This window comes from Panulirus ornatus, chromosome 17 (assembly GCF_036320965.1).
Source record: "Panulirus ornatus isolate Po-2019 chromosome 17, ASM3632096v1, whole genome shotgun sequence".
NCBI lineage: Eukaryota > Metazoa > Arthropoda > Malacostraca > Decapoda > Palinuridae > Panulirus > Panulirus ornatus.
Genome location: NC_092240.1, coordinates 33,424,457 through 33,438,756, shown reverse-complemented (window position 1 = coordinate 33,438,756; position 14,300 = coordinate 33,424,457). Strand labels below are relative to the sequence as shown.

At 38.9% G+C, this 14,300-nt stretch overlaps 1 protein-coding gene across 1 annotated transcript in view; it reads left to right on the top strand.

Moving 5' to 3' along the window:
* LOC139754665 (uncharacterized) overlaps nucleotides 1–14,300 on the top strand; it is a 154,040-nt gene that overhangs the window by 63,776 nt on the left and 75,964 nt on the right. Inside the window, exon 2 of the mRNA XM_071672211.1 lies at nucleotides 8,852–9,019. Within this exon, the coding sequence (XP_071528312.1) occupies nucleotides 8,852–9,019 (168 nt within the window). The remainder of the gene's footprint in view (nucleotides 1–8,851; nucleotides 9,020–14,300) is intronic.

The window sequence follows — 14,300 nt, the reverse complement described above, 5'->3', positions numbered from 1 at the left end:
ATTCACTGAGAACCAATCACTTTCCTCTCTTCCTACACGTACACATGCCTTACATCCCCGATAAAAACTTTTCACTGCTTCTAACAACTTGCCACCCACACCATATATTCTTAATACCTTCCACAGAGCATCTCTATCGACTCTATCATATGCCTTCTCCAGATCCATAAATGTTACATACAAATCCATTTGCTTTTCTAAGTATTTCTCACATACATTCTTCAAAGCAAACACCTGATCCACACATCCTCTACCACTTCTGAAACCACACTGCTCTTCCCCAATCTGATGCTCTGTACATGCCTTCACCCTCTCAATCATTACCCTCCCATATAATTTACCAGGAATACTCAACAAACTTATACCTCTGTAATTTGAGCACTCACTCTTATCCCCTTTGCCTTTGTACAATGGCACTATGCACGCATTTCGCCAATCCTCAGGCACCTCACCATAAATCATACATACCATACATCAAATAACCTTACCAACCAGTCAACAATACAGTCACCCCCTTTTTTAATAAATTCCACTGCAATACCATCCAAACCTGCTGCCTTGCCGGCTTTCATCTTCCGCAAAGCTTTCACTACCTCTTCTCTGTTTACCAAATCATTTTCCCCAACCCTCTCACTTTGCACACCACCTTGACCAAAACACCCTATAACTGCCACTCTATCATCAAACACATTCAACAAACCTTCAAAATACTCACTCCATCTCCTTCTCACATCACCACTACTTGTTATCACCTCCCCTTTAGCGCCCTTCACTGAAGTTCCCATTTGCTCCCTTGTCTTACGCACTTTATTTACCTCCTTCCAGAACATCTTTTTATTCTCCCTAAAATTTAATGATACTCTCTCACCCCAACTCTCATTTGCCCTCTTTATCACCTCTTGCACCTTTCTCTTGACCTCCTGTCTCTTTCTTTTATACATCTCCCACTCAATTTCATTTTTTCCCCGCAAAAATCGTCCAAATGCCTCTCTCTTCTCTTTCACTAATAATCTTACTTCTTCATCCCACCACTCACTAACCTTTCTAATGAACCCACCTCCCACGCTTCTCATGCCACAAGCATCTTTTGCGCAATCCATCACTGCTTCCCTAAATACATCCCATTCCTCCCCCACACCCCTTACTTCCATTGTTCTCACCTTTTTCCATCCTGTACTCAGTCTCTCCTGGTACTTCCTCACACAAGTCTCCTTCCCAAGCTCACTTACTCTCACCACCCTCTTCACCCCAACATTCACTCTTCTTTTCTGAAAACCCATACAAATCTTCACCTTAGCCTCCACAAGATAATGATCAGACATCCCTCCAGTTGCACCTCTCAGCACATTTACATCCAAAAGTCTCTCTTTCGCGCGCCTGTCAATTAACACGTAATCCAATAACGCTCTCTGGCCATCTCTCCTACTTACATATGTATACTTATGTATATCTCGCTTTTTAAACCAGGTATTCCCAATCATCAGTCCTTTTTCAGCACATAAATCTACAAGCTCTTCGCCATTTCCATTTGTATATATATATATTTTTTTTTTTTTTTTTTGTCGCTGTCTCCTGCGTTTGCGAGGTAGTGCAAGGAAACAGACGAAAGAAATGGCCCAACCCACCCCCATACACATGTATATACATACGTCCACACACGCAAATATACATACCTACACAGCTTTCCATGGTTTACCCCAGACGCTTCACATGCCCTGATTCAATCCACTGACAGCACGTCAACCCCGGTATACCACATCGCTCCAATTCACTCTATTCCTTGCCCTCCTTTCACCCTTCTGCATGTTCAGGCCCCGATCATACAAAATCTTTTTCACTCCATCTTTCCACCTCCAATTTGGTCTCCCTCTTCTCCTCGTTCCCTCCACCTCCGACACATATATCCTCTTGGTCAATCTTTCCTCACTCATTCTCTCCATGTGCCCAAACCATTTCAAAACACCCTCTTCTGCTCTCTCAACCACGCTCTTTTTATTTCCACACATCTCTCTTACCCTTACGTTACTTACTCGATCAAACCACCTCACACCACACATTGTCTTCAAACATCTCATTTCCAGCACATCCATCCTCCTGCGCACCACTCTATCCATAGCCCACGCTTCACAACCATACAACATTGTTGGAACCACTATTCCTTCAAACATACCCATTTTTGCTTTCCGAGATAATGTTCTCGACTTCCACACATTCTTCAAGGCTCCCAGAATTTTCGCCCCCACCCCCATCCTATGATGCACTTCCGCTTCCATGGTTCCATCCGCTGCCAGATCCACTCCCAGATATCTAAAACACTTTACTTCCTCCAGCTTCTGCAGTTTCTCACATGAATCAGCCACCAGCGCTGTATCATCAGCGAACAGCAACTGACTCACTTCCCAAGCTCTCTCATCCCCAACAGACTTCATACTTGCCCCTCTTTCCAAAACTTGCATTCACCTCTCTAACAACCCCATCCATAAACAAATTAAACAATCATGGAGACATCACACACCCCTGCCACAAACCTACATTCACTGAGAACCAATCACTTTCCTCCCTTCCTACACGTACACATGCCTTACATCCTCGATATATATATATATATATATATATATATATATATATATATATATATATATATATATATATATATATCGAGGATGTAAGGCATGTGTACGTGTAGGAAGGGAGGAAAGTGATTGGTTCTCAGTGAATGTAGGTTTGTGGCAGGGGTGTGTGATGTCTCCATGATTGTTTAATTGATTGTCGCGGGAGACAGCGACAAAGTATAAAAAAAAAAAAAAAAAAAAAATATATATATATATATATATATATATATTTTTTTTTTTTTTTTTTCGCTGTCTCCCGCGTTTGCGAGGTAGCGCAAGGAAACAGACGAAAGAAATGGCCCAACCCCCCCATACACATGTATATACATACGTCCACACACGCAAATATACATACCTACACAGCTTTCCATGGTTTACCCCAGACGCTTCACATGCCTTGATTCAATCCACTGACAGCACGTCAACCCCGGTATACCACATCGCTCCAATTCACTCTATTCCTTGCCCTCCTTTCACCCTCCTGCATGTTCAGGCCCCGATCACGCAAAATCTTTTTCACTCCATCTTTTCACCTCCAATTTGGTCTCCCTCTTCTCCTTGCTCCCTCCACCTCCGACACATATATCCTCTTGGTCAATCTTTCCTCACTCATCCTCTCCATATGCCCAAACCACTTCAAAACACCCTCTTCTGCTCTCTCAACCACGCTCTTTTTATTTCCACACATCTCTCTTACCCTTACGTTACTCACTCGATCAAACCACCTCACACCACACATTGTCCTCAAACATCTCATTTCCAGCACATCCATCCTCCTGCGCACAACTCTATCCATAGCCCACGCCTCGCAACCATACAACATTGTTGGAACCACTATTCCTTCAAACATACCCATTTTTGCTTTCCGAGATAATGTTCTCGACTTCCACACATTCTTCAAGGCCCCCAGAATTTTCGCCCCCTCCCCCACCCTATGATCCACTTCCGCTTCCATGGTTCCATCCGCTGCCAGATCCACTCCCAGATATCTAAAACACTTCACTTCCTCCAGTTTTTCTCCATTCAAACTCACCTCCCAATTGACTTGACCCTCAACCCTACTGTACCTAATAACCTTGCTCTTATTCACATTTACTCTTAACTTTCTTCTTCCACACACTTTACCAAACTCAGTCACCAGCTTCTGCAGTTTCTCACATGAATCAGCCACCAGCGCTGTATCATCAGCGAACAACAACTGACTCACTTCCCAAGCTCTCTCATCCCCAACAGACTTCATACTTGCCCCTCTTTCCAAAACTCTTGCATTTACCTCCCTAACAACCCCATCCATAAACAAATTAAACAACCATGGAGACATCACACACCCCTGCCGCAAACCTACATTCACTGAGAACCAATCACTTTCCTCTCTTCCTACACGTACACATGCCTTACATCCTCGATATATATATATATATATATATATATATATATATTTATATATATATATCTGATGCTCTGTACATGCCTTCACCCTCTCAATCAATACCCTCCCATATAATTTACCAGGAATACTCAACAAACTTATACCTCTGTAATTTGAGCACTCACTCTTATCCCCTTTGCCTTTGTACAATGGCACTATGCACGCATTCCGCCAATCCTCAGGCACCTCACTATGAGTCATACATACATTAAATAACCTTACCAACCAGTCAATGATACAGTCACCCCCTTTTTTAATAAATTCCACTGCAATACCATCCAAACCTGCTGCCTTGCCGGCTTTCATCTTCCGCAAAGCTTTTACTACCTCTTCTCTGTTTACCAAATCATTTTCCCTAACCCTCTTATTCTGCATACCACCTGGACCAAAACAGCCTATATCTGCCACTCTATCATCAAACACATTCAACAAACCTTCAAAATACTCACTCCATCTCCTTCTCACATCACCACTACTTGTTATCACCTCCCCATTAGCGCCCTTCACTGAAGTTCCCATTTGCTCCCTTGTCTTACGCACTTTATTTACCTCCTTCCAGAACATCTTTTTATTCTCCCTAAGATTTAATGATACTCTCTCACCCCAACTCTCATTTGCCTTCTTTTTCACCTCTTGCACCTTTCTCTTGACCTCCTGTCTCTTTCTTTTATACATCTCCCACTCAATTTCATTTTCTCCCTGCAAAAATCTTCCAAATGCCTCTCTCTTCTCTTTCACTGATAATCTTACTTCTTCATCCCACCACTCACTACCCTTTCTAATCAACCCACCTCCCACTCTTCTCATGCCACAAGCATCTTTTGCGCACTCCATCACTGATTCCCTAAATACATCCCATTCCTCCCCCACTCCTCTTACTCCCATTGTTCTCCCCATTGTACAGAGCATCAGATTGGGGAAGAGCAGTGTGGTTTCAGAAGTGGTAGAGGATGTGTGGATCAGGTGTTTGCTTTGAAGAATGTATGTGAGAAATACTTAGAAAAGCAAATGGATTTGTATGTAGCATTTATGGATCTGGAGAAGGCATATGATAGAGTTGATAGAGATGCTCTGTGGAAGGTATTAAGAATATATGGTGTGGGAGGCAAGTTGTTAGAAGCAGTGAAAAGTTTTTATCGAGGATGTAAATCAGGTGTACATGTAGGAAGAGAAGAAAGTGATTAGTTCTCAGTGAATTTAGGTTTGCGGCAGGGTTGTGTGATGTCTCCATGGTTGTTTAATTTGTTAATGGATGGGGTTGTTAGGGAGGTGAATGCAAGAGTTTTGGAAAGAGGGGCAAGTATGAAGTCTGTTGGGGATGAGAGAGCTTGGGAAGTGAGTCAGTTGCTGTTCGCTGATGATACAGCACTGGTGGCTGATTCATGTGAGAAACTGCAGAAGCTGGTGACTGAGTTTGGTAAAGTGTGTGAAAGAAGAAAGTTAAGAGTAAATGTGAATAAGAGCAAGGTTATTAGGTACAGTAGGGTTGAGGGTCAAGTCAATTGGGAGGTGAGTTTGAATGGAGAAAAACTGGAGGAAGTGAAGTGTTTTAGATATCTGGGAGTGGATCTGGCAGCGGATGGAACCATGGAAGCGGAAGTGGATCATAGGGTGGGGGAGGGGGCGAAAATTCTGGGAGCCTTGAAGAATGTGTGGAAGTCGAGAACATTATCTCGGAAAGCAAAAATGGGTATGTTTGAAGGAATAGTGGTTCCAACAATGTTGTATGGTTGCGAGGTGTGGGCTATGGATAGAGTTGTGCGCAGGAGGATGGATGTGCTGGAAATGAGATGTTTGAGGACAATGTGTGGTGTGAGGTGGTTTGATCGAGTAAGCAACGTAAGGGTAAGAGAGATGTGTGGAAATAAAAAGAGCGTGGTTGAGAGAGCAGAAGAGGGTGTTTTGAAATGGTTTGGGCACATGGAGAGAATGAGTGAGGAAAGATTGACCAAGAGGATATATGTGTCGGAGGTGGAGGGAACGAGGAGAAGAGGGAGACTAAATTGGAGGTGGAAAGATGGAGTGAAAAAGATTTTGTGTGATCGGGGCCTGAACATGCAGGAGGGTGAAAGGAGGGCAAGGAATAGAGTGAATTGGAGCGATGTGGTATACCGGGGTTGACGTGCTGTCAGTGGATTGAATCGGGGCATGTGAAGCGTCTGGGGTAAACCAAGGAAAGCTGTGTAGGTATGTATATTTGCGTGTGTGGACGTATGTATATACATGTGTATGGGGGTGGGTTGGGCCATTTCTTTCGTCTGTTTCCTTGCGCTACCTCGCAAACGCGGGAGACAGCGACAAAGCAAAAAAAAAAAATATATATATATATATATATATATATTTTTCTTTTTCTTTTATACTATTCGCCATTTCCCGCGTTAGCGAGGTAGCATTAAGAACAGAGAACTGGGCCTTTGAGGGAATACCCTCACCTGGCCCAATTCTCTGTTCCTTTTTTTGCTTTGTCGCTGTCTCCTGCGTTTGCGAGGTAGCGCAAGGAAACAGACGAAAGAAATGGCCCAACCCACCCCCTTACAGATGTATATACATATGTCCACACACGCAAATATACATACCTACACAGCTTTCCATGGTTTACCCCAGACGCTTAACATGCCCTGATTCAATCCACTGACAGCACGTCAACCCCGGTATACCACATCGATCCAATTCACTCTATTCCTTGCCCTCCTTTCACCCTCCTGCATGTTCAGGCCCCGATCACACAAAATCTTTTTCACTCCATCTTTCCACCTCCAATTTGGTCTCCCACTTCTCCTCGTTCCCTCCACCTCCAACACATATATCCTCTTGGTCAATCTTTCCTCACTCATTCTCTCCATGTGCCCAAACCATTTCAAAACACCCTCTTCTGCTCTCTCAACCACGCTCTTTTTATTTCCACACATCTCTCTTACCCTTACATTACTTACTCGATCAAACCACCTCACACCACACATTGTCCTCAAACATCTCATTTCCAGCACATCCATCCTCCTGCGCACAACTCTATCCGTAGCCCACGCTTCGCAACCATACAACATTGTTGGAACCACTATTCCTTCAAACATACCCATTTTTGCTTTCCGAGATAATGTTCTCGACTTCCACACATTCTTCAAGGCTCCCAGGGATTTCCCCCCCCCCAACACCCTATGATCCACTTACGCTTCCATGGTTCCATCTGCTGCCAGATCCACTCCCAGATATCTAAAACACTTTACTTCCTCCAGCTTTTCTCCATTCAAACTTACCTCCCAATTGACTTGACCCTCATCCCTACTGTACCTAATAACCTTGCTCTTATTCACATTTACTCTTAACTTTCTTCTTTCACACACTTTACCAAACTCAGTCACCAGCTTCTGCAGTTTCTCACATGAATCAGCCACCAGCGCTGTATCATCAGCGAACAACAACTGACTCACTTCCCAAGCTCTCTCATCCCCAACAGACTTCATACTTGCCCCTATTTCCAAAACTCTTGCATTCACCTCCCTAACAACCCCTTCCATAAACAAATTAAACAACCATGGAGACATCACACACCCCTACCGCAATCCTACATTCACTGAGAACCAATCACTTTCCTCTCTTCCTACACGTACACATGCCTTACATCCTCGATAAAAACTTTTCACTGCTTCTAACAACTTTCCTCCCACACCATATATTCTTAATACCTTCCACAGAGCATCTCTATCAACTCTATCATATGCCTTCTCCAGGTCCATAAATGCTACATACAAATCCATTTGCTTTTCTAAGTGTTTCTCACATACATTCTTCAAAGCAAACACCTGATCCACACATCCTCTACCACTTCTGAAACCACACAAACATATATATACATATACAAACACATACATATATACACATGTACATACTCATAGGTGCTCACCTTCATCCATTCCTAGGGCCACCCCACCACACAGGAAACAGCATCACCACCCCATTTGAGTGAGTTAGTGCTTGGAAGCAGACGAAGCTGAAAATTGCTAATACACAAATACACAAAAAGCAAAAGGGCTTTGACATGTGCTATGTTGAAGTCAGAAACAACATTCCACCCATCCAGCATTTGCAGGGTAAAGTATAAGAGAGTAAGGAACAGTTAAAGCTGGATAGGAAAGAAGTGACAAAGAAACTTTTAAGATAGATATTTTGGACAAGGCAGGAGAAAACCAAAGCTTTAAGGTAAAGTGAAATTTTGTGGTACCTGTGGGTTAAGTCTGAATTTTGCAGTCAGTAAGTATGAAGTTTTGTTCAGATGTATCCAGACATATCGGGGAAGGGGTTAAATCATAATGGTGATCTTGGTTGATAAACTTTTTAATAAACTGTTGTATGGTACTGATAGTTAGGAGTCTTAGGGCCAGTTGTTTCTTAGAGCTTGATGTTAGATTTTATCTCTGTGAGAAATGTTTACTTACCATAATCCTTGAACATTGTGAAATAAAATAGGCATGGGCATATTACAGTGCAGTTTGTGCTGTATCTTTAATAGCATCTCACACTTAAGGTAATTTTGAATACTGAAATGAAAGAAAAACCTCTTTTCATGTAGTTAAGTGATTTATCATGTGATTTTTTTGTCAAGTTATGGTATCAGTATTCTTTAGCATTTTCTTAACTTGATATATTAAGATCATAAGTGTGGCTTTTATCACTCTTCTTTTAGAGTATTGAAAAGTTTATTTTTACATTGCAAGGGAGACTTTTATGTGAGATCATTGTCCTTTATAGTTGAACATGTACTGTTGCTGAAAGTACTTGTAGTACTTGGAATTAACAAATTTTCCAATTGCAGATTAGAATCTCGACGAGATTGCAACAGCACAGCAGATTCAGATACCATGCTGGGCCTTATATCTTCTGAATACAACAAGTGGAAGGACAAATTTACATCTCAAGTGTCCATGTTGAGTCATTATGCTTCCATACACAATACCAACTGTTGTACATGTTTAGGTATCAAGTAAGTTTCAGAGTACCAAATTTTATTTTTTATTAGTTCTACCTCATTTACATGGTGATGTTCAAAGTATCTTTCATCACTTGACTCAACTATTATTCCAAGTTCTTTATCATGCATTATGTACACAGGGTGTCATTCATTCATCTTCCATAATCTCCTGTTATTTACTATGTGTATCGCATCTTGGTATGGCTTATTTCATGATATTCTTTGTCTTTCACTCATTCATCATAATGACTTTATTGGATGTTATTAGCTTAACCTTCATCCGTGTTTTCAGAATCCTCATCCTTTCTTCATATATTTATAATTTGATCCAATTTTGATAACTTCACACTCTGAGCTAAACTATTTATTTGACATTGTTCCTCTTGATTCTAATTCAGACAGTTCCTTCATTTTTATTTATGATTGTTTTTAATGTGAGTGGTTTGATCATTGATTTAATCACTTAATATTCAGGGTAAAATGTCTCTTGAGTTTTTTTTCTCCAAAATTTTCATAGAAGTACTTGATAAGTAGATATTATATGATACACTGACATTCCACCTATGCTGTAATTGATTTGTCCTCTTCTTATTTTCACATTAATTGATGTCATAAGTGTTAACATTTTGTTCATAGTTTCATAGATACACTCCAAATGTATGTATATTGTAGGGGACAGCCTCTATACCTTCTAATCACTCATAATGTACTTCATTGTCAGTCTATGGAACCACTCAACTCATATGCATTGAGATTTCCCACAAGGCTGAGTTTTGGGTAAGATGATGCCATATGCCTTCACATGATGTTTGTTCAAATAATGTACTGGATTTAATGACCATGAAACAATATATGAACCCCAATTTCATATTCAGCATGAAAAATAGTCATCATGATAAGATTTTCAAGCAGATCTAGTACCCTCCAAAAATATATAGAAAATTGCAGGTAATAGTTCATGGTATATTTTTGGCCCCCCTAAATTTTTTTATTAAACTTTTATTTGAGATACGGGAGCTCCCCATCTTACAATGGGGTTACGTTCTGATAAACCCATCATAAGTTGAAAATATTGTAGGTTGAAAATACATTTGATACTGTATATCTTATCTACTGAACATTATAGCTTAGCCTAGCATGCCTTAAACCTTATCAGAACACTCACATTTCTTGACCACAATTATCATATGCAGTTTTTCTTTAAAAGCTCTGACATCTTCAGTATCGGCACTTGGTTCCTTACCTCTAACCTTACATCATGAAAGTTAGGATGCCTTTTGAAGCATTAGAACCACCTAGGGCTTGCAGTAAACATTTGCTTAAATGTAGGATCATTGGCATGCCATTTTAGTGTATCAGAAAGGCTTCTTACCTAATCCTGGATCATCAGTAGGCTAAGGGGTAAATGCGCCTGTATCTGATCTTCCATCCATATGACAAGCAATTTTTCCATATCATCAGTCAGCCCAGCTCTTTTCTTCATGATGACAGTGGATTTATCTCATGCTGAAGATTTCACTGCATCACTGATTTGTTTATCCTTTAAGATGGTCAAGATCATCGATTGCAAGAGTTCTGACTCAAGTGCAATGGCCATTACTGGCTTGCTGCCTCCATGCTGGGCACTTATCTTTGATTTCATCTCAAGAGTAATTGCCTTCCTCTTCTCACCAGAGGCTGGAGACAGATGGACATTTTGTAAACATGATGGGATGCAAAAACACAAAATGAAAAATCCAAAAAATGGTGGCAACACAGTACACTGTAGAGTAATGGTTGTTTACACTCATGATTGCTTGGCTGACTGGAAGCTGCAGCTCACTGCCTCTCCACAGTATCATGAGAGAGTATCATACTGCATATCACTAGCCCAGGGAAAAGATCAAAGTTCAGAAATCAAAGTACGATTTCTACCAAATAAATGTCACTATTGTACCATCGTAAAGTAAAAAAAAACGTAAGTCAAACCATTGTAAGTCAGGGAGCACCTGTATTTGAAATGATTTTGAAAATATCGTAATGCTTTCCTAGCCAACAGATACTCGATGAATATGAAACAAATAATGACACAATCTTGAAATTTATTCATCAGTTACTTGTCTCAATGGCCCCCAAACAGTATTTCAATCCCAGATTCATATTCAGCATGAAAAATCATCCTTATACTGAGCTTTTCTAGTAAATCTAGTACTCCTGTAAAATGCGAAAAATTGCAGGTTCAAGGTAGTGTATACTCCCCAATTTTTTTTCTGCTGTAATATAATGTAATGAAATGGTTTGCTGCTAGAAATGATAATTGAAAAAGATAAAAAAGGATTAATGACTTAATCTTTGTAAGATGAACCCCTAACAGTATTTCAACCCCAGATTCATATTCAGCTTGAAAAGTACTTGTAATACTGAAGTATTCCTAATACTGAGGTTTTCCAGCAAATCTGTTCCATTCCAAAAAATACCAAAAATTGCAGTTGATGAATAGTTCAGGGTGTTTTCCAGTACCCACAAACTTTTTCTTTTAAACTGTAATATAACATAATGAAATGCTTCTAAACTTGAAATAATCATGGAAAATATCTCATCATGCTTTCCCTAGCTGACAGGCATGTTGTAAATACAAAATGAATAATGATGTAGTCTTCTTAAAATGTAATGATTGATTACAGTTCTTAATAGCCCCCAAACAGTATTTCAACCTGAGATTCAAAGTCAGCATGAAAAATAATAATTATATTGAGATTTTTTAAGAAATCTAGTACCCTCCAAAAATATCAGAAATTGCAGGTAATGGTTTGGGTAATTTTTAGCCCCTCAATTTTTTGTTTAGAATTGTAATAAAACATAATGAAATGCTTCTGTACTTGAAATGATCTTGGACAGTATCTCAGAATACTTCTCACCAAGAGATGCGTGATTAACATGAAGAATGAGAATCTTCTAAAAAGTACTCATTAATTACAGAGGCCTTAATGACTTCAACCTTAGATTTGTATTCACCCTCAAAAATAATCCTTATACCGATTTTTTTAAGCAAATCTATTGCCTTCAAAAAATGCAGGTAATAATCAGGTTATTTTGTAGCCTAAAACTTTTTTCTCTTTTTCTTCAAGAACTGTAATATAACATAATAGATCACATCTTACTAGAAATGATCATGAAATATACCTCATGATGCTTCAGTCATCTGACAGACACCCAGTAGATACGAAATTAATAATGACAATCTTAAGATGTAACCATTATTTACAGGCCTTAGTGATGCCCAAACAAAATTTCAATACTAGATTTGTTTCTAGCATGAAAAATAGTCCACATATTGAGGTTTTATCAGTACCCTCTAAAAAATACCAAAAATTGCAGGTAATAGTTCATGGTATTTTTAAGCCCAAACAACTTTTTCCTTTAAAACTGTAATATAACATAATGAAATGCTTCTGTACTTGAAATCATTTTGAAATATCTCATAATGCTTCTCCAGCCAATAGATACCTGATAAAATGGAATAATGACACAGTCATCTTAAAGTATAATGATTACTTACATGCCTTAATCACCCCCAGTAATATTTCAGTCCCAGCATGAAGAATAGTCCTAATACCAATGTTTTCAAGGGAATCTAGTACCCTCTGAAAAATTCGTTTTTTTTAAACTGTTATAAAACAATGAAACGCATCTGAAGTTGAAATAATCACATAAAGTATTTCATAAATCTTCTAGCCTGATGAATACGGAATGAATGATATCACAATGTCCGTGAAATATAATCATTTATTTATTTATTTTTTTTTTTTTCATACTATTCGCCATTTCCCGCGTTTGTGAGGTAGCGTTAAGAACAGAGGACTGGGCCTCAGAGGGAAAATCCCCACCTGGCCCCCCTCTCCGTTCCTTCCTTTGGAAAAAAAAAAAAGAGAGGGGAGGATTTCCAGCCACCCGCTCCCTCCCCTTTTAGTCGCCTTCTACGACACGCAGGGAATATGTGGGAAGTATTCTTTCTCCCCTATCCCCAGGGATAAAATCATTTATTACAGGCCTTAATTACTCCCAAACATTTCAACCCCAGATTCATACTTTGCATAAAAGATGATCCTCAAGCTGAAATTTTCAAGCAAATCTATTTTATTCCAAAAAGTACTAAAAATTTTGGGTAAGTAGTTCTGAATATTTTTTTTAGCCCTCAAAAACTTTTGAAAAGGTAATATAACATCATGAAACATACCTATACTTGAAATGATCATGGAATGAATATCACAATGCTTTCCCTATCCAAGAGATGCCCAGTTAGTTCGGAACGAATACTGACATGATCTTCAGAAAATGCAGTAATTAATTGAATCCCATAATGACCTCCAATCAACATTTCAAGCACAGATTCATATTCATTATGAAAAATAGTCCTTATATACTGAGGTTGTAAAGCAAATATAGTACCCTTCAAAAAATACCAAAAATTGCAAATAAGGAATTGTTCAGGGTATTTTTCATCCCCAAGATTTTTAATTTGAAAGTTTAATATAACAATGAAATACTTCAGTATTTAAGATAATAATGGAAAATATCTGACAATGCTTCACATACCCCACAGACACCCAATAGATTTAAAACAAATGATGAAATGATCTTTTTAGAAATTTGATCATTAATTACATGCCTAAATAACCCAAAAACAGAATTACACTGAGGTTTTCAAGCAAATTTAGTATCTAAAGATACCAAAAATTTCATGATATATTTTGCCCCAAAAAACTTTTTTACATCTGTGATATAATGTACTGCTTCTGTACTTGAAATCATCTTGGAATATATTTCATGATGTTTCCTCTTGCCAACAGATAACTGATACATATGAAACGAATAGTGACACAATCTTCTTAAAATGTAATCATTGATTACAGATGTACATGACTCCAAAACAGTATTTCAACCCCAGATTAGTATTCAGCATGAAAAATAGTTCTTTGACCAAGCTCTTAAACAAATCTAGTTTTCTTTAAAAATACCAAAAATTGCAGGTAGATAGTTCAGGGTATTTTTTAGTTCCCCCAATTTTTCTTTTAGAACTGTAATTTAACATAATGAAATGCTTCTATACTTGAAATGATCATGGAAAATATCTCATAATGCTTCCCATAGGTGATAGATACTTGATAAGTAACAAAACGAAGTGACCTTATTATTTTCAGATGTAATCATTAATTAGGTGCCATAGTAGCCGCCAAACAATATTTCAACCCAGGATTTGTATTTGGTATAAAAACTAGTCCTTATCTTATCCTGAGGTTTCCAATAAATCCAT